The 25452-nt window shown below is 39.3% G+C and overlaps 1 protein-coding gene across 6 annotated transcripts in view; it reads left to right on the top strand.

Moving 5' to 3' along the window:
- Window positions 1-25452, top strand: part of CHD7 (chromodomain helicase DNA binding protein 7) — a 185565-nt gene that overhangs the window by 107987 nt on the left and 52126 nt on the right. For all 6 annotated transcript variants that reach the window (XM_073331067.1, XM_073331068.1, XM_073331064.1 and 3 more), the window contains 4 exons: window positions 8127-8557; window positions 17519-17654; window positions 23744-23881; window positions 25047-25112. In XM_073331067.1, coding sequence (XP_073187168.1) covers window positions 8127-8557; window positions 17519-17654; window positions 23744-23881; window positions 25047-25112 — 771 coding nt within the window. The remainder of the gene's footprint in view (window positions 1-8126; window positions 8558-17518; window positions 17655-23743; window positions 23882-25046; window positions 25113-25452) is intronic.

Below are 25452 nucleotides of genomic sequence, written 5' to 3'. Positions count from 1 at the left end.
CAGTAAAAGGAAAATGAGGGGATAGATATTTAGGGGAAAAGTCCTATGTGGCCTAGTACAGGTAGGTAAAGATTAGGAGCATGAATTTAATTCAGTAAAAGAGGAGACGCTAATGAAGGGATTCAAAGTGATAGGAATGGGGCATATATTGCATGTGTAGACTTCATCTCCCTGATGACCTTGTCATCGAGCTTGAACCTACTAATGACTAACCTCCATGGCTAGGGCCCTACCAGATTCACAGTCCATTTGGGTTAATTTCTTTAAAATAGTCAATGTCATGATTTCAGATATTTAAATCTGAAATTTCACAATGTTGTAACTGTAGGAGCCCTGATCCGAAAGAGGTTGGGGGAGCTGCAAAGCTATTGTCTGTGTGTGTGTGTGTGGGGGGGGGGAGCGGGGCAGAGGGTGTCATGGAATTGCCATCTTTGCTTCTATGCTGCCTTCAGAGCTGGGTGGATGGAGAGTGGCCGCTGCTGGCTGGGCGCCCAGCTGTTAAGGTAGTGCTGCCATCAGGAGCAGCGCAGAAGTAAGGTATGATATTCCCATCCATATTTCTGTACTGCTGCCTTCAGAGTTGGGCCTTTTTACCACTCTTGCTTCTGCGCTGCTGGTGGGGCGCTGCCTTCAGATCTGAACACCTGGCACCGATGCTCTCCATCCACCCAGGCAGCACAGAAGTAAGGGTGCCAATGCCGCAACCCCCTACAATAACCTGGCAACCCCCTTTTGGGTCGGGACCCCCAGTTTGAGAAACACTGGTCTACCCCGTGAATTTGTATAGTATAGGGTAAAAGTATACCAAAGACCAGATTTCACAGAGGAGACCAGATTTCACAGTCCTTGATGCATTTTTCATGGCCAAGAATTGGGTAGGGCCCTGGCATTACACAGCTCTATTTTCCAGATGTGTTGCTGCTGTCTCCTGTTGTCTAACCTCTTGCCCCTATCGCCACCTCTTTAAAAAGAGGTCTGAATTCAGTCACTGGATGCTGTCTGCACCTTTCTGAAGAGAATCAGCGTATCTGTTTAGATCGGGGTTCTCAAACTGGGGTGTCGCAAGCTGTCAGCCTCCACCCCAAACCCTGCTTTGCTTGCAGCATTTATAATGGTGTTAAGTATATAAAAATGTGTTTTTAATTTATAAGTAGGGGTCACACCCAGAGGCTTGTTATATGAAAGGGGTCACCGGTACAAAAGTTTGAGAACCATGGTTTAGATGGAAGAGATAAAACTTACCAGAATTATACTTGTTATCGAGGAAAAGTTTGCTTAAACTGAAAAGTTTGGATCTGTATCCTATTGTCCCATAATTTGCGGATGGTGTTGGGAGCAGTTCAGATTTTGGAGTCAGGAAACTAATTGGACATTTCTTCTCATGTTATATGCCATGATTAACAGATGAGATTCCAAAATCGTAAATAAAATGTGGTTATCCTAGATGTGCTTCATAGGGTCTGAACGGGTTCCTGGAGTCTAGAAGAGTGCCTGATGCAAATTAAAATGGCGTTTCTCAGCTGTCAAAGTAAATAGGGATTTTTTTAATGCTGGTGTTTATATCTGACAAAGTTAGCTGAGTCACGTCACATACTCTGTTGCTCTTACTGTAGAGCTGAAAAGCTCAATATCTCAAGAGGCTCCTCTGCCAGGGAACTGACACCCATCTGCTATCACTTCTTAAGTATAGTTCACGTTGTTTCAATCCTTGTTCAAGCAACAGAAAGATAGTCTCCTTCTTAATTCCTCACCATTTCCTCCCCCTTTTCCCTCACACTAACCCTCATTGGATTAATTCTGCATCCTGTCCATCCTGCCACTTTACATAACAGGCCTCATTTGAGCCATCCATCTTTTCTGAGCAGTGGAAAATGAGTTTGGATTTAAATATGTAAACATCCTTATGCACAAGCTTCTTTACTTTTAATTTATTAAATCTTTTGAGCTTCTAATGTTTGTTTGCAAATTAAAAAATAAATGTGAAATCGGGTGAGAATGTACATATCTGAAGAATTTTCTCAAATGCCATATTTGTATGAAATTTATTCAAATATGGCTGGGCTTTAATTTTATGAAAACATTTTGTTATCAAAGGTAATTTGTTGAGCATCAAGTTATTTTTTTAAAAAGTTGCATTTTTAAAATCTTTGGGAATCTCCACGTTTGCTCTAATAACAAGATTTTAGCAACGTCCTGCATGGTCATATTGCATGTTAATGACATTGATTAACTGTCAGGCAGTGGAAATTGATGAGAAAATGTCCATAGTAAAATTAAATGGCATTACTGAAGACAGTACTGCTGGTTAGGGAGGTGACTAGACCCAGTAGTCTGTTGTAGGAGTATTAATGTGAGCTCCAGGTTTTTTTCACATGATTAAAACGGGCCATCTGTTCTTTGTTAAATGTTTACAAAAACAGCTTTTCTCTAAAAGATTTAAGGAGATGTGGGTCTAGTAAACACTGCAATATTTCTGAGCACCTTTTTCACCTTATTTCAAAGAGCACCAAAAATAATTTTGCCTGCATATCAAACAGGATTAATACCTATTTGTATTTAATCTTTACTGGTTTCTTTTCTGTGGAAGATTAAATTCTGTACCAAGATGCTAAATTATGGCCTCATTTATTACTAAAAACAGTTGGGGGGAAATGATTTGTGTTCTGAAGTGTGCAGGTAAGTTTTCAATCTTTTTGTAAATGTATGTAGTACATATAGTTTTGTAATTTTTTATAAACGGAAAACAGGATTCTGTCATTAGAAATTGTGACCCTGTAACTGTAGTTAATCCAATGTAGATTTAAAGATGAAGAACTATTTGAAATAAGTCCCTATGATAGGTTTAAGCCAATATTCACTGGTAATAACCTGTCCTACCTTCCTTCCCTTCTCAACCCTGTTTAAAAAAAAACAATTCAGACAACTGTTCTAGGGTGGAGAAATGCCTCCTTCAAGCTGCCTCTGATCTCTCAGCCTCCTCCCAGATTTGTGCTGCTCCTACACAGCTTCACACTAGGGAGCAATGTGGGGCTGTCAGTCAGGGATATACAGTTTGGTGCAAAAATGTTAACACACAGTGCACAGAAAATTGGACTTAATCACACCCACTTTTGAAAAGTATAATGCTAAAAATTAAAGATCATATTGATATAAAATTTTAAACGAAAACATTTGCAAAGTAAAATGAGACAAAAGTAATACCAAATGAAAACTAATTAGAGCAGACAGGCTGTTTCACTAATGATGCTTTTGAGGTATGTGAATGAAAATTTCTAGCAATATAGAAATATTTGAATGTATAAGGTATTTTCTTTGGTTGAACTGGGATGCCTATTTTTAATTCTCAATAACCTAGTATTGTGAATAGGAGTTGGTATAACTTTTTTAGATTTTTGGCTTTCCAATTTCATACATAATTGGTGCATGTAATATATAAATTTAAATATTTTAAAGCACCACTTGAGTGAATGTTATATATACGCTTTTTTGAGGTAGTGAGTGGGACTGAAAGAATGTGAAAGTCTACAGGTTAACATTTTACAAAACTTAATTCACTAGTTTTGAGAAGTTCTTAAATGAATGAGATGGGGAACAGTATTTTAAACATTTTAATGTAAAGTCTTGACATGAGGCAGAGAAGTTAAAATTGTGACAGCAATATCCATCAATTTTACATCATAGTACATGGGGAAAGTTGGAGAGAATGTGAGCCTTAACTTCAAATATCCTGGTTTTTACTGGTCTGTTCTAAATAGTTTTTTAATCTTTTGAAAAAAGTCATTCAGGAGATGGAGAGGCAAGGTAAGGCACGGATATTTTTGGATTGCATTAAAAAATGTCATCAAAGCTTGTGTGCGTGCACATTCATTTTGAAATCAGTGGATCAATCCTGTGAACTTTGCTTCACAGGCACACTTTGAAAAGTGGCTAAAATTTAAACATCCTCAGTCTTGTAGTTCATTGAGCAGATACATTGAGAAGACTTTATTGAAACTGTTAATGTTAGTGGCTTGTCTGGCTGCTGGGCATTTTTTTTTTTAAATCCTCATGAATCATTTTTAAAAGAAAAACTCAACTTTGGCTCAAAAGTTAGATCTTTTAAATAAGCTTTTGCAAAACTTAAGATCAATAGAAATGTCTGTTTTTAAAATTCCAACACAGATAGCATTTTTAAACAAGTATTTCCCCTCAGCATTGGAACCAAAACCTGAAGATCTGAATATCTACCAACGAAACTGATTGAATAGAGTTTAATTGTCCAGACTAAGAGCAGTGCTAAAAGCAATCAAGTGGCTTAAACCTAAGCAAGGATATCCAGAACACGAAATCTACTATCTAAAGTGTGATTTAAAAGTCTTTGTGACGATATCCGAAGGCAGCAACCTGGAGGAAAGCCTAGGAGGAGTGTTCACCACCCCAGTCTCCTGGGAAAATGGAAAGTAATGGGATTCCTAGCAGATTGCAAAGTAAATGAACAATGGAGGGAAACATTTGAACTACTCATATACCTTACAGGGTTCTAAATTCACTGTATCATTCAGGAAAAGGATCTGAGTGCCATTGTGGGCAGCTGAGTGAAAACCTTGGCTCAAAGTGCAGTTGCAGTTAAACAAGATTTAAGGATGGGTATATAATGGAGAATAATATGGGGACTATTGTAATGCTTTTATGTAAGTTGATGGGGTGTAGCCTAACCTCGAATGCTGTGTGCAGAAATGGTCGCTTATCTTCCCTGCCCAACCCCCCCCCCCCTTTGGTAAAATTAGAAGGTTCAAAGATTGATAAGTGGGATTATTCCTTCGTAAAACACTTTGAGAGCTATGGATGAAAAGCACTATATAAGACCTTGGTATTTTTATTATTTTTCAGAAAGGAGATGAATAAGATGAAATGATAAAAGTATATAAAATAATGAATGGTATAGGAAAGGTAGATCAAGGGCTTCTGCTTTTTGTCTCATAACACAAGTACAAGGGGACATTAAATTAAATTAAAAGGTGACAAATTCAAAACTAATAAAAGGAAATATTTTTCACATATGTAATTAAACTGTGGAAATCATTGCTACGTGGTGATACTGAGGCCAGAAATTTCGCAAAGTTAAAAAAGAGAGATTGAACACTTGTATGGGTAATAACTTATAATAACTATTTGTATGGATAATAGTTATCACTAATGTGAACAGATTTTGGAAGAGATATTTAACCTCATGCTTCAGAGTGGAAGCCAATTTCTTATAGGGATTTAGGAGGAGACCTAATGTGCAGGCACATATGCCTAACTTCAGGTTGTTTGCACCTTCTTCTGAAGTATCTGTTTGTACTGTCAGATACAGGACTATATGGACCACATGAATGATCTGATTTGGTAATTCCCACGTGTTATCCTGGACTATACTTAGGGATGCCATGTTTTATATTGGCCTCTATCAGTAAGGTGTCTGATAAATTTGAAACAACCTCACTACTTACCTTCCCATGGCTCAGTGATCCCTGTCTTCCAAAAGGCTGGACCTCAGGAAAAGCCTGGTGTAGGGCTATCTTCCGTTTGGAATCAGGCCTGTAATCTCATTCCCTCATCTTGAGAGTGAACAAAAAAAGAAAACAATTCAATGAAACAAAATTCAAAAAGAAATAAGAAAGGAAAACTACACAACGAAATATACAGTTGTAAAAGTAATGCAAGGAAAAGCAGTAATATTGCTCCTTACATTCTCAATAGTGTCATAGCAAACTCTGGATCATCGGACTCTGAGCTGATCTAGTAGGAGATCCCATGGGTGTGGAGGGAAGCTAGTTGCATCTGCATTGATAGTGTGAAGGCATAGCAGGACATAACTCCTTGTCTTCACAGCATTTGTGTGGGTAGTTGTGTAGGGCAGAACTATCTAAAGCACTGAGTGGAACAAAGCAAAAACAAGAATAGGTGCAAACAGACATTCTATACTTGCTCCAGAGTTTTGTGCCAGGAACTGTGGGACACATACAGAGGTGGGCAAACTACGGCCCAGGGAATGCATCAGACCCTCCAGACACTTTAATCTGGCCCTTGAGCTCCCGCTGGGGAGTGGGGTCCGGGGCTTGCCCTGCTCTGGCACTCCAGCCGGGGAGCAGGGTCAGGGGCTTGTCCCACTCCACGTGGTTTCCAGAAGCAGCAGCATGCCTCCCCTTCAGCTCCTATGTGTGGGGCAGCCAGGAGGCTCTGCACACTGCCCCTGCCCCAAGCGCTGCCCCCACAGCTCCCATTGGCCAGGAACCGCAGCCAATGGGAGCTGAGGGGCAGCACCTGCGGACGGGGCAGCACCTAGAGCCGCCTGGCCGCACCTCTGCATAGGAGCCGGAGTGGGGATGTGCTGCTGCTTCTGGAAGCTACTTGAGGTAAGTGCTACCTGTAGCCTGCACCCCGATCCCCTCTCGTGCCCCAACCCCCCTATCCCAGCCCTGATCCCCCTCCCACCCACCAAACCCCTCAGTTCTAGCCCGGAGCAGCCTCCTGCGCTCCCAACCCGTCATCCCCAGCCCCACCCCAGAGCCTGCACCCCCAGCCAGATCCCTTGCCTTCACCCCTCCACCCCCCACACACACATCCCAACCCTCTGCGCCAGCTGGAGCCCTCACCCCATCCTGCACCAACCCTCAATTTCATGAGCATTCATGGCCCGCCATACAATTTCCATACCCAGATGTGACCCTTGGGCCAAAAAGTTTGCCCACCCCGGACATGTACAGCAGATAGGTAATGCTTTCGAGGAGTGCTGTGTGAGAGCATGGTACACTCAAAACACTGGTACACCCATGGAACATGGTACACTCAGAACAGCATGGATGTTTTTGTATTAGTCCTCCTTTTTGCCCGATCTGCAGAGGATAAGAGTCCATTACTACCCCACCTAGAGAACCATGGCTCTTCAGCGTATACTGTAAAAGATCATGCTCTTAGCTCTGGAGGTCCTCAGTTCAATCCTTGGGATGTTGGTCAAAATGTTGATGTCATGCATGCACTAGTGTGAATGGCACTGATGCAGTTCTCTTGTGTAAATGCACCCTATGATTGTGTCCTATTAATTTTCTAGCTGTATATATAGAAGCCAAAGTTAATACTTATTTTCAGATGACAAGTTCCATGTAAGTAAGTAACTTTTCCCAGATTACTCATACAAAATAGCTGTTACCAGAATATAGGAAAGTCTTATATAAACAACTTTTTATTTCAGAGATGGACAACTTTAGAATAGCAGAGGGCCATAAAATCCACTAAAAACCCCTTTGGTGGGCGATAAAGAAAACAGCCTCCCTCCCCCAAAAATTAAATATCGAGCCAGGTTGCTGTGGTGCACAGTCTTTTAGTAAGTGTTACTGCCTCATCAGCACAGTGTATCTGTCCCATGCCTCCCAGCTCGTTACTGCCTACCCATTAATGATTTGGGAGCTGAAAGCCAATGAGGTTTCAGCCAGGGTCTTCACTCTCCACCAAGCATAGGAAGTAACCAGAGCTTAGATGTCATGGGACGGAGTTGGAGCCTGTGTTGAAGGGGAGCAGAGTGGAGGCAGAGATTGGGGTCAGCAGGACCTCATGTTTCAAGTCGTAATGGCAGTCAAATTTGGCCTGGCTGGCCCTCCATCATGCCACCATGGAAGGGGCTCTGCTGTTACGCCACCCAGCTTATGCCACTGCCAGCTCCCCTGCCCCCCTCAACTCCCAGCCCTCCAAAATACATTCACCAGCTTCATATGGTCAGGCTAAATAAAACAAGCTGGTTGGCTGGATGAGGCCAATGTCTGTCTTATTTTTTCATTTTTAAGTATAAGTGAATTTTATTTGGTTTATGAAATTTTGTTTGTGGATTTATACCTTTTTATATGGCGTTTTTAAGAATAATTTTATACTTGCAATATTCAGTACTTTATAGCTGATCTGCAACAACCTTACCCGCAGCATAGCAATGCTTACAATTATTGTACAATATTTGTTTGAAATGTTACCAATTAACTTCACCTTCTGTTTTCTCGTCTCCCTCCATGACCTCTCAGCCCTAAAATAGAGAGCTTTAAGTAAACAATTTTATGGACAACAAATGTGTGTTTTTATTATGCTATACTAATTTAATGCCTATTTGTATTTCTTAGCATTCTCCATCGGAGCCCTTTGTAGAGAAACCAGTGCCGGATATGACTCAGGTTAGTGGACTGAATACCCAGCTAGTGAAAAATGATGATTACCTGCCACCGATTGAACAGCAGCCTCAGCAAAAGAAGAAGAAAAAGAAAAACAATCACATTCTTGCAGAGGGTCCTAGTAAAGGTTTTGGTAAGGAAGATTTTCCTGGTGGTCTTGACAGCCAGGATCAAACCAGGAACTCATTGGATTGCTCCCAAGAAGAGAAAAAGAAAAAGAAAAAGCCCAAGTCAAAAAAGGAGCTGAAGGATCCTAAAGAACCCAAGGAAAAGAAGGAGCCTAAGGAACCCAAGCCTCCCAAAACCCCCAAGCCTCCCAAAGAGCCAAAGGAAAAGAAAGCAAAAAATACCACACCAAAACCCAAGACCAGCAAAAAGACAAGGTAGGTCAGGAAATACCTCTTTGGGTATTTGTACTGTATGTATTTGTGGGATTTAAAAAAAAAAAATACAAAAAGAATGGGGGAAATAATTTTGTTGGCTCGGGATTGTACCAATTTTAATTATTTTTTCCCTTTTTTTTAAAAAAAAATGGGAGGGGCAAAAAACCCACACAGCCCTAAGTGAAATAGTTATGCTGATACAAAAATTGTAGCCTCTCTAACCCTGTTTCCTCGTAGTTGGAACAGGAGAATGATCTCCACTTGGCTTCGTGATCCCTTTTAGGATCAGGGTTAAAATCCTAGTAGGCCATATAAGAGAGATCAAATCGCAGTACTGTACAGTCATTCCAAAGCAAACCCTCCTTCCCTCCCAAAAAAAAATTATCACGAGTACAAATGTTCACTGAGAAAACTGAGAAGGGAAAAATATTAAAACTGATTTTTTCATTTGTATCTAAAATTTCTTACAACTGTTCTGAACCTGTTCCAAACATCTGAATCTGTTTTTCAAGATGTGGCTAATGTTAGAAAATATATAACTTCCAGATGGAAGCACAGCCAGACCTGGTTAATCCAAATCAGTTTGCAGAATCCATTTGTATTAAGATTAAAAACAATTTTGATTAACAAATCTGATTTGCATGTATTCTGCAAGGTTGGTTACTGTTTAATTCTTTCTAATACAGATATATGGATAAATGAAGCTCAGATAGTATGGACTTCTAGTAAGAATGAAAGGTTAGTCGGGTAGATAGCAAAACTAGTGTTTATTGAAGAATCTGTGTAAATAGGCAGGGTGAAGTGTTTTGTAAAAGCTTTCACAAAAAGAAAAGGAGGACTTGTGGCACCTTAGAGACTAACAAATTTATTTGAGCATAAACTTTCGTGAGCTACAGCTCACTTCATCGGCATCCGATGAAGTGAGCTGTAGCTCACGAAAGCTTATGCTCAAATAAATTTGTTAGTCTCTAAGGTGCCACATGTCGTCCTTTTCTTTTTGTGAATACAGACTAACACGGCTGCTACTCTGAAACCTGTAAAAGCTTTATTAGCTTTTCAGTACAGTTGAACCTACTTATAATTTACAAAAAAAAATGTATTACTGTAGTTTAATGTTCAGGTACATGTTACTGAATCTAGGTAGTGGACTGAACAGCTTTCCCACTGTAGTCTTTTGAAACTAGAGTACTGTATCAGCTAAATGAAAAGATTAGTTTGCCTGGGGACAGGATATTCATATTTTTTGGGTTTTGCGAAGTTTTTTTGTCTTTTTTAAAGGCCACAAAGGGAAGGGACTATTTTATGATTATCTAATTCAGCCTCTCACCATAACACAGGTCTCACCCTGCCATTCCTACATCAAGAACTGAAAAACTTGAGATTTATTAAAAAAAAACAAAACTTCTCATTGCAAACCTTTTCAGCTAGGTTCTATGAATATAGTTTCTATAGACAGTCTTTCAGAATTTAATAATGTTTAACAAACCAAGGTTAGAAAGAACTTGGTTCCAAAATATATGTAGTTTCCTATGAATTGGGATTGACATCAGGCCTCAATATTTGAGATGCCACATAACCCAGGGTGATAAGTCTGTGCAGGGTCACACCAAGTGAAGGCATGGGACCACACTTTGCGGGCAGGGGAGTGGACTCTCCTTTCAGGAAACAGAGCTGCTCTCTTGCATGCCTGTGGGGGGGGGAGACTTTATTCTTTTTCCTCCTACCTTTGCAGTATCCCTTGCAATTGGATGGGTGAATTTTGTAATACTTCTCATAGTTGCAAAGTTATATTCTTACCACTCTTTGGGAAACATGTACATGGGATCATGAACAACACTTGCAGCCTCTTACCCCAATAGGCAAGACTGTTTAAGAAAAGTGTACTTGCCCAGTCAGTCACAGCCTTGATTCATTATTGCCAAATGTACTTTTCAAGTCCAGATTCACTTCAGTCTATCTGCTTTGATAGCTTCAGTATCTGGGAGGTAAACATTGTCAAAGAACCTGCTGACTTAGGAAGGGTAACGGATTGCTAAGGAATATGACTTCTGTGAAAGATATTTACCTGCTTTTGCCACGCAATGCCACCGACTAGGAAATCTGTCCAGTAACATTTGTAATTGAATCAAAGTTTTAAGTAAATCAACAGGCTAAACCAATAATCTGTTGAGCCACAGTGCTTCAGCTAGTCAGAGGAATCTTAAGGAATGCATCTTGATCTTGCTATAGTGCTACCTCACTAGGAAGGCTATAACATCACAATAGCAGAGATGACTAAAATGGATGCACCTAAATGTAAATTGAGTGGCAAAGGATAATTACATAAATCGAATATGTGGTGCTGAAGGTGATGGGGTGTTTTGGCTATGTTAGTGCTCGTTATATTATCATAGTAGCTTGCTTCTAGGCATTGGATTACAGTAGTGGCAATTTTGCGTTTGGAAAGTTCTGTGATACTGGTTACTTTCAATCTCTAATAAACTAACTTGAGTTTATGTAAAAAGCCATTTTCTTAGGGGATGGGATAAGTGTTTGAAATGAGAGAGAATTCAGAGACCATCAGAGGTGTCTCTCTACATACAACATATGAGACATTTCCATTATTCAAATTCGGTTGGAAAAGGGTAACCCCTTTTACTGGATCATTCAAAAAGTATTGCTACATAGATAGTACACAGACAGAGGCAGAAACTGCCACTGAAGTGAAAGGATGAAAAAATAAATTGAATTCAATTATAAAATGGGCAATATATACTAAAGTAGCAGATTATTCTAATCAATATGCATACTTTTATTAAAACAGCACATCAGAATTAACTAGCCATGTAATCCTCTTATCGACCATGAAAGTATAGAAAAATCTTGAAATCGTCCCTCCTCCTTTCTTTGGAGTAAACCTTGAAGAAATGTGTAAACTGCCGGGTAGAGATACACCTTAATCACATGGTGAACAAAACAGATGGATAACAGAAGAAGTTGACTTTTGTAGTGCTCATGTGAAATACATTTCCAGTGACATCCCAGAAATCTAGGAAACTTCAAAATACTTCAAAAGTGAATTTCATTGTACAGTTGGTACTTTTGGAAAGCAAATCCATGGACTAGGATGGCATGGTTTAACTTCCTGTGGCTGTTAGCGTGACCCTACAAGCAATAGTAAAAGGAGGCTGGAAGAAATGAAGGGGAAAAAAATCTTTCTCTCTATAAATCAGTTCAAGATCACTGTAGCCATATAATATTTTTGAGAGATTTCAAAATTTTGGGCCCTGAGTACAGATAAGATAGTATCCAAAAACATTCTTTCAGTATATTAACTACATGTGTGCCAAGGATTATGTGGGTCACTAAAGTCTGCCAATTTTCCTTTTAGTAATCTGGGCTACCAGACTGAAAGAAATTTGTTCTTCCCTGCTGCCATTGTTTCTATTAGTTATTTCAACTGAATATAAAACATCTAAAAAGCTTTTGGTTTTTCTAAAAGCTTTTAGAAAATGTTTCACTATATCCCTGGTTGTACAGAAATTTTGTCAGTGCCAGCATTTGGGGGAGAGGGAGTAGTAAGTTTTTTGTCTGTCTCTGTGTCTTCAGGAAAACGTCCATTAGTTTTGAGGAAGATGGGGAAATGTACACTTCTGAAATGCCCAGAATCTACTCCTAAAGTCCATGCAGCTCTCCTTAAAGCAGTCACTTAAGGTGCAGTCTACATTATGTATGAGAGTCAGATTACTTGGTTATTACATGGTTGTTTGTGACCTAGTTACAATGTGGTTAACACTTCTAGTGTGGGGACTTTAACCTAAATGCAAGGTTTTAGTCCAGTTATGGGACACAGTAGGCCCATTCATAACCAATATCTTGAGCCGGGCACAGGATAACCATGTTGTAACAAAGCCCCCTGGCTCTTTATATTTGTATTGCAAAACAGCCCTGTGCAAGGGACACAATTAAGTTTGGCAAAAAGAAAAGGAGGACTTGTGGCACCTTAGAGTCCAACAAATTTATTTGAGCATAAGCTTTCGTGAGCAACAGCTAACTTCATCGGATTCATTCAGTGGATTTTCCACTGAATGCATCCGATGAAGTGAGCTGTAGCTCACGAAAGCTTATGCTCAAATAAATTTGTTGGTCTCTAAGGTGCCACAAGTCCTCCTTTTCTTTTTGCGGATACAGACTAACACGGCTGCTACCTGTAATTAAGTTTGGGAGGATTTGTGTGTTAAAGCCTTCTCTCTACCTGTTATCAAGAGGACTAAACCTAAGCAAAACGCCATAACAAAGATGGAGTCTAGGGCAGCATCTTGCTTGGTGAATAAAAGGAACCATTGGCTTTTTCACCCTCAGAGCTCTTGGACCCTGCTGGGGGAACTCTTGTCTTTTGTATCACCTTGACTAGTGAGTGTTTACTAAATTCTGAATTACTGTGTATATCCAAGTAATTACCTTCTGGAATGAAGCTCCTCTCTCCTTCCTGCAGTCCAAAGCTACTGGAATGGGGTGGTGGTAATGCAACATTCTCGTCTACAGAGGATGGAAGCAGACTTCCATCTCCACCAGAAATGGGAGAGAGGATCATTCATCCCTGCAGGGCATTCTGATGTGTCTTCTGCTTGCAGCACATAAGCAGAGCGCTAGTCGCGAGACTCATCCACTTTCCTTGAGTGCATGCCTGCAGTGCTCTGGGTTGGCATGGCGCTCCCCTACTCTATTGTCAGGTGGACTGGGGAGCAGAACTCGACTGGGGAGCAGGGTTGTTTGCTGAATTCATTTTTGTAGGGCAAGTGCTTGCATATTAATTTTTTCAGGTTTTCCCTTTATTGCAGGGTTCATTTTAGAAATTTGTCTGTGGGCTAGTGTCCCACAAATGAAAAAAGAAAGATCTGAATCTTAACCATAGGATTTATTTATTTGGATTTTTGGACAACAATAAGAGTACCCATCCAATATTTTGGTCAACCTTGACACTCTTTTAAATTACACTAATGAATAAACAGACCAGTTAGTAATCCCTGAGTAGATTAAATAACCCAGCAACAGTACGTTTATAACAAGAACTAGTTGACCTCCCTGCTCAATCCTTTGGAGCCTGCCATGCTGTTTTTTTGATACTTTCAAGTCGCATGATTCAGCAATCCCAGTTTGTGATGCATTGACCTGGCTCTTCTGGTGATGGTTTATTGTCTGACTTACAAAAAGCACTATTTTGTTGGGATACATATTGTCTCCAACTTCAGTTCTTTCTTCCTGTTGTCATGCTTTTCTTCTCTTGCTGTCATTCTTTTATTATTGTTGTCCCCCATTGCCATTCTGATGTCTGTGCTGCTAGTGATTTTATTTGGGACAGTATGGTATGCTGCCTTAAGGAATAAGAACATTCAACACAAAGTTAGTATTGGATACTGGATTCCGAATCATGTAATCTGAAATGATGCCTGGTATATAGGCTTTAAATAAAAAGGCTATTTTTAACAGCAAATTCTGATGATTTATTTATTATTATTTTTTAAACTGTGCCAGGTTGATGCATTCTGTTTGGTGTCTGGAACCACTTGGCCTGTGAGGCCTTGTGCCTATGACCTAAATACTGTATGTACAAGTAGCCTATCTCATTATCTTGAATTTATTCCAAAAATTTAGGAAATACCATCCTGTACATACTGATATTTAATACAGGCACCTAAGGTATTAAAGTCAGTTTTTAGATGTCTAACATAGGTTTTAGATACCTAAATTTGTATTTAGGCACCTAACTTTATGTACCTACATCTAAAAATTGAGCCCTAAATACCTGAACTATCTAAACTCTGAATGGGGTGTTTTTTATTAGCAGGTGGATTTAACTAGTTAGGTAGAAAAGCAGGTTGTAAGGGATCCACTTAGCAGTTATGAACATTAGAGCTGATTTGTTAAACATGGAGAGGAAAGCAAGATTGTTGACAGCTTCAGGAAGTGTTTGTTTCAACCCACCAGGTGAAGTCACCTCCCAGTGGGCCTACAGCATGACTATAGTATGGATGCAAATCCTCACTCAGTTTAGAGATTGAGCCTTGTTGCTTTTGTAGTTTCCTTCACCCTTTCTCTTCTAAATGATGTAGTGGATAAATAGATTTTAAAAAATAATTGTAATTATTGAACAATGGAATCTGCAATTTACTTGTTCATTAAAGCCAAATATAGGACTTGTAGAAAAATTACTGTCATGAAGCAATTTAGATTTTCCCCCCCACGTGAATAGTACTTCTATATGTACCTGCTTTGCAGCAGACCTGGCATGAGGATGATTTGAAATCCTGTCCAAATTACTTAGTACGTATCTCCTGTTACTAAGAGAGACTTGGGGGAGTTGAAGCACAGCTTGTATATGTAGGTCATAAAAGGCACATATGAAGGTGTTTAGCTCACACCCTCTACTGTTACTAAGAGGGGAAGGTCTAATAGAGTTCAGAAAGAAATCTTTGTGTAGTTAAATCTGCTACAAGTACCTCACTTGGATGCATATTCTTTGTCTGAATCTTCCTGTGTGATAAGCCTTTGGAGATGCTGTATGACTTGAACAAATTTGTGAACATTCCATAGAGCATTCTTAGGAAGGGCAGACAGAGGATCATTAGCACTTTCTTGCCTTTCAGCAAATTGATATTTTACCAAACCTGGGCTATGCTGTTCTTCAGGACATTAAGGCTGTTATTCATATGTGATAGTGCACCCAGGGCACAGTAACTACTACTAAATTAAATTGTATGTTTTGCTCTGATTTATAGAGGTCACCAGTGAAAAGTACTAGCCTGTCAACTTACTTTACCTGGCAATGGTTCAACTCCCTGACAAGCTTACCTTTGATTTAAACAAATTTGAGAAATATGTAAAGTTTTGGAAGCAGTTTTGCACTGATTTGATAAAAGAAACCACAAAACGCTGCAGCGCAGGTGTTGAGAATGTTTGAAAGCTGATTGAGAGAAGCAGATGGCTTTAGTCAGTGGCATCCAGCCAAAAGAGCAGGTGCTGGTCATGTGACCACTGGTTACCAGGGTAATCTGATTGCTCTTGGCGTGCAGATGAAAGGAAAGGGGCCCAGTGTTCAGCTGTAGTATTGTATAATTTGTGGCAGTTAGAGCGGAAATAAATGCTGGAAATGGAGCCTCATAGTAGGGGAGACTTCTGTCCATGTGTAGCATGCACACTAGGACGATTGGAAGGGGAACTGTTTTATAGATTATTTATTTTTTTAATGATTTGTCTTATGTGGTTCTTTCAGTGGTACCAAACTCTTTAGAACGTTGTCAGAATTTGAGATTTTTTTTGAAAGCTAAACTGTATTACTGTGCCCTAGAACTTTGCTCTAATTAAGTTTTATTTTTTAATTTCCCAATATATTAATGTGTAAACATACAAATCTCTTGTGAACATTGTTTTTAAATATATAGCCTTGTTACAAAGCAGGAAAAATACATCCTAGAAATTCTTAAAACCAAGTATATTTGTATTTGTATGATTTGTTTTACAAACCTTAATAATATAAATATGCTCTCATTTGATAAATGCTTAAATCAATTGAAGTTTGTTTCTTATTAGATGTTACAGAATTGAACATTACCACTTTTTTCCAACTAGCATCCCTGATATGCAATTATGAATGTAAATAAATGGAAGCTGTTTAAAAGTTCTTGAGATGTCTGCCTATTTCAGTTTTTCACTTGACAAATTTGAGTATGATTCTACATAAAATGTTTTTTTTTTTTTAAATGTTTCAGCACGAATGTTAGCCACTCTTTGTTGCAGGTTTGACAGATGATTGCTTTTAGACATGGAGGGGAAAAGAGCACATATATAGAACACACAAATCTACTTAAAACTTCAAAAATTGAGCACATTTTAAATTGCTCATAAATTTCCCCCCCTCAATCTTACATTTTTTGGTTTCATTTTAAGAATTTGACCTATATAATGTTCAAAATCCCCTAGTATTTAATTGGAAGATGGAGATTTTGAGGTATGTCTTCTCAGGTATGTAGTTTCTTTAAATTAAGTTTATATGCACAGACAGTGTTAAATACAGTGAGAGGATTATACAAAATACCCAACTCCTTGGAAGCTTGAATCTATTTAAAAAACAACCAAAAACTCCACAATTCCCCCTGCCCCCCAATCACATTAGTGTGGTAGTGATGTAGCCTTTCTTGTGAATCTTCAGCTATTGGTGTTTCTCACACAGAGAGAGAGAGAGTTAAAAAGCACTTGAGAACTTGGGCAGAGGCAGGTTAGGAAAGAAATCATTTTGGCTACCATGGACAATTACAGACCTAGTCAGGTGAAGTGAAATGTAATTAATCCCTGCTGCACAAACTGACCACACCTACAAATTATGGTGGCACTAATTGTCTGGGTATGTCTGATCTGAGACTTGCAATAAAAACTGTCCTGCCTCAGTTTCCTTGTAAACACCATGAAACTAAAGAATAAAAAGGATGATTTGCTCATTACGTTCACTATTTTGATAAATTTCTCCTATGACTCTGCTCAGCTGATTCTTCTCCATACTTGCATTTTAAGAAAAATGCACGTAGTGATCATACATTCTACTTTTCCTCAGCTTTATCATGGAGCTCAACGATTTGGAATTCGCAAAGATATTGAAGTGGAAGTCCAGTTTTCATTTTAGCCACTCATTTTACTCTTATCAAATATTCTAGTCAATTCATCCAACATTAAGTGCAGGCCACATCAGCAGCTTGACCTTGGCAAAGGGAAGTAAGGTGTCATGCTAAAAAGGTCAAAGGGAAGTATATAAAATAACAGTGGTCAATGATATTTTAAAGATTTGTTTAGCTCCTGAAAATAAGGCAAAGTGATTAGAGTAGCAAAATAACTAGGGATAAATATGCCTTCATAGTTCAACATAGTATAATAGTACATTATTATTTATATTTTTCTCACTCAATCACTAATCAAAGATATTTGTTTTAGTAACAAGAAACCAGACTCAGAAACTAGTGCAGTGAAGAAAAAGGTCAACAAGGGAAAGGAAGGTTCTGAAAACTCGGATTTAGAGAAAACACCACCACCATCTCCTCATGAAGAAGAAGATGACCCAGGTGTTCAGGTAATGCCATTATTTTGACATTCAAAACATAATTATTTAGCAATGGGTAACTATATATGTGTGTATATGTATATATATATATATATATACGTATAAAACATAAACTGTGACTCCATTAGTGAGATGCTTTTAAGATATTTTCTTTGTTGGCTGAAACAGTATATCAAGAAAGGAAAGAATCAGAGATCGCAGTGGAGAATAGTGTGTTAAAAGAACTCTCTTGTTTGTAGTTTGGCTTTATTGGTTTGCCATCTGTGAATATATACAAATGAGTTTCACTTTCTTTTCCCCTCTGTCACTATACTGTATTCTGATGGTGGCCTTTCTAGTGTAAATGTATTACTAGAAGTCTTTATGTGGTCTGGTCTAGCCTAGCTGGCATTTGTTTTTTTGCGTTTAAACTTTTTAGTGGTCCCTTTTAGGTCAAGCATAAAGCATGACAGAGCAGGGTAGGGAAACTTTTATTGCTACTGCTTGTACTATACCTGTCCTGTGGATAAATAAAGGACTTCCATCTGTAGGTCTGTCAGTTGTAAACTTCAGGAGTGCTGAATTCCCCTAGGAATTTGCTGATGTATTCTGCTCATGTTATCCTAGCACTCTTATTTAAATAAATCTGGAAATGAAAACATTCATTTTGTTTAGTGGAGATATTCAGATATTGCTCAGGTAACCACACAGAGAGGTATTCAGCACACAGGTCACAAATGTACTGTTTTTTCCTCTCTTGTGAGCCTGTTAAAGATGTTACATTCTGTGGTATTGCTGTTCAATGGATCATTTCTAGATGTTGTGAAGGAGGTTGGCAAGAGGTGGCATTTTAGTGCATGGCACAATTAGTCTTTCCTTTTACCATGTTTTTCAATAAAGGTTATAGAATTTATTATAATAAAACTCAGAAACGTATGCACTATACTGGTTCAAAAAGCAAACACATAGAAACAACCCAAAGCACTATTTGTCTGTTTCCCACAGTCTATTCCCTTCTTTTTTCTTCTTCTTCTTCTTCTTTTCTTCACTCCTTAGTAGCTATGACATATCAGAATAATGCGTTCTGGAACAGAAGAGCAGATACAAGCAGCATGACATTAAGAATATCTAAAGGATGCATTTTTAGTTATGTGCTCAGTGTTTCTCTTAGCCTGGTTAATGGGTGAATTCAAGATGTTGCTGATGTAAATGAAGCATGTTTGACTAGAGGCTTCAGTTTTTTGCAAATCAACTTAAACAACATTCTGTTGGTATTGTTAGTTTGAGTGTTGGACAAAAACTTCCTTCTAATCCAATCTGAGACAGACATAAGAACTTTAATAGTTTAATATAAATCTCTCTCTCAATGAAAAACAATTAGTTTTTTCATCATTTGGTAATAAGATATCACTTAAATATTTGATTTTTCATTTGTGCTCTTAGTTTTATAATTTTGAAATGCTTGGTTTTTGTATTTATATGTGATTAAGGAAGGATATAGTCAAACACATTAGGACATTCAGAATTAATGTTCCTGAAGAAACTTTACTTTTTTCCTTCACACACATGCTTGTTAATAAGAACTTTCATTACCTTATCACCAATCTATAGAGACTAATACAAATAGTTACATATGCATACAGGGATGCTGAAACAATTTGTATAGTGTGGGTGCTGAGAGCTATTTAACCAAACTGTAAACCCTGTATATAATGAAATCCACTCCAAGCCAGAGGATGCGGAAGCACTCACAGCCTGCCTAGTGCCAGCCCCTATGAATGCATATTTAGTTTATAGACAATATGAAGCTAAAATCTAAAACTAGAAATATTTTCCTTTTCTTAGCACTGAATCCTCAGTAAGACTTAGATACAAATGTGTAGCTTTTCCTATTGTTACATAATGCTCCTTAATTAGAGGGAAAATGTATAGTCTTAATATTTTTGCTGTGCTGTCACACTGTAGTGTGTTGTGATGTCATATCTGTAAGTATTACCACAATGAAAAATTAAGTATAGATCTGTAGTTTTTATTCAAAGTCTAAGAGCAGCTCTATCCATCTTGCTGCCTATAAACCAGCAATGAGTAAAATGTTAAATTGAAAGCACACAAATGCACACATGGATTCAGGCAAGAATACATAAAAATTGAAAAGGCTGATGTGGACATTACAGGAAACAGGAAACAGGAAGCGAACCATGTAAATAAACATAAAATGCAGGATTATCCTTAGTTGTTCAGCATTCTTTCATTAAGGAAATGCAAGAAGAGTAGTAGCAAATATTTTCAAATATCCAACTATTGCCTTTATATTGCAGTTTAAGGGGAACTCCCTTAACTTATTTCTTCCAAGATGTAATTATATAGTTGCAATATCTTGCCTAAAGAAATTCTGTAAACTCAGACTTGACCCAAAATTTAGATTTTTTTTGTAAGAAAACCTAGCAGAGGGTAGTATTTTTTTACATAAATATTTGTAGAGCTATCCAAATATAAATATCTTTAGCTCCAGATCAAAAGATGTATACATTTCTATCCATATTTATAAATCTACTGAGCCAGTCGTACACATTTGTATTTAGCACTGTAGGTGTGCATGGTGCTTTTCAAAGTAAAAGCACAGTCTACACCCCAAAGAGCTTATAATCTGAACTGGTTTCATGAGATGACACAAAAGAAAGAGACAGGTGGGAGGGAGGGAGCACATAGAAGGCTATGTGGCTTGTTAGGTGGTACAGTCATAATTTTAGTCTAATTTTTTATCATTTCACTTCGTATTTATTGTGTGAAGGCATTGTGCTTGCAGGATTGTGAAAAGGTAGATTTCTATTAGTTCTCTTATATTCCAGTAGAGACAATTATTATTTTTATAAATACTCCCTTTCAGTGTTTGCATACTGAACATTATAGCACTACGAACCATAAAATGAAAATTACTACAAACAAAATTATAATTAATTTATGATTTTTCAATCACCAAGCTGAAAAATAAAAAAACTAACTAATATAAATATTGAAGAGTAAATTGAAAAGTTCAGGTTGTCATTACTAAGAATCTAAGGTGTTAACAATTCAGGTACTGTGACTTCTTTATTTAAAACTACTACTGCAAAAATATCATATTAGCTTTAGAAATGTATAATTTGCCAGACTAGTGATTAGTTGAAAAAGTTGAGAAGGATTGTTGCAGAAAATGGGGGTTAACTAGTGATTGTTTAAAAATAAATAATTTTTTTTTAAATTCTGCAATAGATATGCATTTATAGGATACTTCCTGTAGTCTCGATCTCTTTTCTCCTCAAACATATATTTGAATTAACTTGTCTTAATGTAAGCATATTATTTAGGTTGCAAAGTCAAACACTCAAAACTTAAATCTCAGATCTATGGTTGTCTACATGGGCAGCACATACAAGAGCCTGGGGAAGTTTAAGCCTCCCCAAAATAAGAGGCTGGCCATGTGTGGGACAGATGCTGGATGCAGCTCACCTTCCTTTGGAGACCAGCCCCCTTTGCACCTTGGGAGCAGGAGTACCAAAGCTCCCTAAAAGTGTGGAGGGGAGGCACTAGTGCCCAGACGGTGGCCCTGGCCTCAGCTCCACCCCTCCCTTCCTCCTGCTCCACCCTTATGGCAGAAAAAAATGGGAGGGCTGAGGGCCAGAGAGGAGTGAGTAGCGGATGGGGCCTTGGAAGAGGTGGAGCGTGAGCGGAAGAGGCAGCAAGGATGGCCACAGGGGAGTGTGGGCAGGGTCTCAGGAGGAGGGGTGGGGCAGGGGCCTGGCAACAGTCTGGACACTGAGGGGTCCCCCACTTCTAGGGAGCTACTGGCACTCCTGGGCTTAGCCTCCCCAAATGAGAGAGACTCACACCACCTATGGTTGTCCTTGCAATCTTAATTCTGCCCTCTTGTATGTCCAGCATGCATGCTAAATGAGGCAGGAGTCCCCTGGCAAACGCAGTATCTGACCATGTAACTGAATGTTCTCTCATAATGCACATGTCCAAGAGAACAACTAAGATTGCACTGAAAACTGTAAAACTATTTTCTATCTTGTGTGTCCTAGACTTTGTGATTGAAATGTTTCGACCACATTCTAAATATTTTCATTTGTTTTTTAGATACATGTAATTCCTTAATCTTTTAAAGAAAAAGAGGTGGGGGGGAGGAATTTTTGTACAACTGTAACAACTCATCATGCATTCGCCATAGGGTATGAACCCTGAACTTTCAGTACTACAGCATAGAGTAGTGACACAGGACTAACTACATTACCTGGCAGAAGCGAAGTGGGTTATCCTGAAGAAGGGAATGGGCCGGGGTGGGCAAACTTTTTGGCCTGAGGGCCACATCAGGTTTCCGAAATTGTATGGAAGGCCGGTTAGGGGAGGCTGCGCCTCCTCAAACAGCCAGGCGTGGCCCAGCCCCTGCCCCCTATCTGACACACACCCACACCCCCTGCTTTTTGCCCCCTGACAGCACAGGCAAGTGCACCTCCCCGCTCCCTCGGGACTCCTGCCCCATCCAACCTCCTCACCCCCGTTCCCTGTCTCCTGACCCCCCAGCCCCTGACTGCCCCTCGCCGCCCCATCCAACCCCTCCTCTCATTCCTGACCACCCCCAGAACCCCTGCCCCTGACTGCCCCCTGCCCCCCCCATCCAACCCTGCCATGACTGGCCCCCCCGGGACCCCTGCCCCCCCCATCCAACCCTGCCATGACTGCCCCCGACCCCATACCACACCCTCTCCCCCTAACCGCCACCCCTAACTCCCCAGCCCTATGTCTAACACTCCCTGCCCCCTTACCGCACTGCCTGGAGCAATGGTGGTGGGTGGTGCTACAGCCATGCTGCCCAGAGCACCAGACCAGGCAGCTGTGCCGCCTGGTTGGAGCCAGCCACGCCACCGTGCCACACAGAGCACCAGGTCAGGCTGCATCTCTGCAAGACCCGGCAAGAGGGTCCTGTGGGCCGTAGCTTGCCCACCTCTGGAATAGGCTGTTGACAGTATTTGCTGAGTCAGGGGAGTGGTTTGAGGGAGGCTGGGCCAACTGTCTCCATGTGGGAGGGGGGGTGTGTATGTGTGTGGTGCCCCCTTACCCTATCTTGTGCCAGAGGGTGCTGTTGTGGCGATGTGCCAGGTCAGTGGAGGGACTTTATTTGGCATTCCCCTTCTATTCCACTGTGGCTACCGTAGCAGCTCCTCTGTGTTCCCAGTACAGGAAGGGGGTTGCAGGGAGAGCTGCTACTGCTTCTTTGGCAGCAGTGTGGTCTTACCTTATAATGTTCATATTCAGTTGTTGTTTGGCATCTACCAGCAATTCTCCTGAGGGATGAAAGTGAGAAAAGGGAAATAGTGAATTTTTCCTCAAAGTCTGTGTATCAGCAAAACTGGAATAGAATTTCATGGGACAAGCAGAAAACATATCTAGCCCCAGGGCTTTGTCCGGCTTTAACAGTGGAGATGTTGGAGATTCTCAAGAATCTTTTATAAAAGAAGGTGTGAAGCAACCTAAATATATGGGTCTTTACCAGCTCTCCCTGGAATTACTAAAAGCATGATTGACTAGAATAAAACTTCAATACATTATCTGGAGTTAAGTTAAATATTGTACTATACTTTCGCTAGCCTCTATTTTCAAATTTGGAGATTTAAAAAAAACCCAAAACTTTAAACAAGGGGCTTAATTCTGCAAAGTGTATAGGCCCTCAGTTGACAATGAAATAATGAAGATGAGGTCCTCAGTGAGTGCAACTGTCTTCATTCATAACTACATATATACCAAGTCTGAAACTACGAAAACAAAACTAAGGAAAATTCACCTTTTTGCATATGAGTTCTATAAATGGCTAAATATTAAAATAGAAATAAATAAAACATTCTTCCAATTCAGAAACAAGCATGAGGAATTCTAGTCTAAACTTTTTTGCAAAAATTGCAAACAACTAAAAAAGTTTACAGTGAAAATGCCACTTTAATTTTAGTGTCACTACCAGAATGCTGTTAATTGCTTTTTAAAAAGTAGTACAGTGTATGAAAACTGTAAAGATGATTTTTTCGTATTTATTCTGTACCCCACCTTTTTGTTTCTTACAAAGAATATCAATGATCTCTTTTTAGAAAAGGCGATCCAGCAGGCAGGTTAAGAGAAAACGTTACACAGAAGACCTGGAGTTCAAGATTTCAGATGAGGAGGCTGATGATGCGGATGCTGCAGGAAGAGACTCTCCTTCAAATACGTCTCAGTCAGAGCTACAGGTCAGTTCATATTCCAAACATAGATGGACTGGAAATGTTGTAACAGCATCCTAGGTATTTAAAATTTTAAGCGTTTGCCTCTTTACTAAGGGATTTTCATCTTAGGTTAGCAAAAAGAAATTAGTTGTTTAGGTTCTTAAAGGCTATATTCATTCATGATTTGGGTTTTTTTGTTTTTTTGCAAGCCTACAATATGTAATTTGACTCAATTCAGTGAAATATAATGGTCTTTGCTAAGGAGAAGCCTAAAACTAGACTGCAAGAAGACTGAATTTACCTCTGTGAATTCAGTGGTCTGGCTTCTATGACTTTAATAAACCACTCAAGCTTGTCTCCTGCTGCTAGGCACCATAAGAACCCCTTTATGAAATTACTGCCTTGTAGTACCCAGCAGGGTACACTTTATTCTCTGTGCAATGTAAATGATGGATAAAATAGTTTGAATAAAATGAGGGGTAATAATGCACGAATGACTATAACAATCTTATTGTTTTGTAGTGCTCCTTTCATATCACTACTTCACTTAACTAACCGACATGCCATTGGTGAATGCATACATGCTTTTTGGTACTTCATCTGGCAATTTGTGCTATGTTAAGCTCTGTGAAATGTCATTTGTGATCTCCTATAAATACCCCTAACAGAAGAGGCATGGGTATGTTTACCTGCAGCTTTGATAGTGGGGACAAACGTATCTTTGACAGCTATCATGTGGACACTGTTACTGTGCATTGCCAACTGGGGTTTTTCAAGGTCCTTTGGCTTTGGGAATCTAGGTAACAGAGCAGGTGTTCAGCTTTATGGGAGAAGTAACTGGCCACGTAATTACATAAGAAGAAAACACACACACGTCTCTGGCACATGCAGTGTGTCACTGATTAGCCTTTCTGCTGGAGTGATTCCCACCAATGAATGTCAACAAAGAATTTAGTCAGCCTCCTATTGTATTAAAAATATTTCTGATTAAATCTGGTGGAAATTACATTTTAAAGGCATTAAATGCAATTGAGTTCTACAGTCCATGTATCAGAATTTTTTTCCCTGCAACTATGATTATGATCTGATTATGATAAACTATTAAAGGATGCCTTCCTGAAGAAAGTTTCTAAAGACCAAAAATACTCCGCTTGCTTCTGTAACTATTGGTGCAACCTTCGTTTTGCAGGAATCGGCTGATGCTGAAGGTCCAGTAGTAGAAAAAATAATGAGTAGTCGTTCAGTCAAGAAACAGGTAATTATTGGTTTTAATAAACAAAAGATGCCCACACCCAATTTAGTTTTTTTCATGTTCAAAGTTTAAATATTTCCAGTTCAACAGGTGCTGTAGTGAAGGGACAGGGCTCCTTAAAAGTGCCATTATATAGGCTGTTTAAGTGTGTGTGTGTCACACACAAGCAAGAAAATCTTTATGTAATCGACCTTCCATTTTTTTTTCTGTGCATGTACAAATGAGAATTTTTACTTTTTGTAAATGCATTCACTTTATCAGAACTTACACTGGAGTACCACTTACTGCTTTGGAGGTGTAATAGGAGATATCCTTCTCTGGAATCTTAAGTCTTTAATATTTT

This window comes from Lepidochelys kempii, chromosome 2 (genome assembly GCF_965140285.1).
Source record: "Lepidochelys kempii isolate rLepKem1 chromosome 2, rLepKem1.hap1, whole genome shotgun sequence".
In the NCBI taxonomy this organism is placed as follows: domain Eukaryota; kingdom Metazoa; phylum Chordata; order Testudines; family Cheloniidae; genus Lepidochelys; species Lepidochelys kempii.
This window is presented reverse-complemented; position numbering and strand designations above follow the sequence as displayed.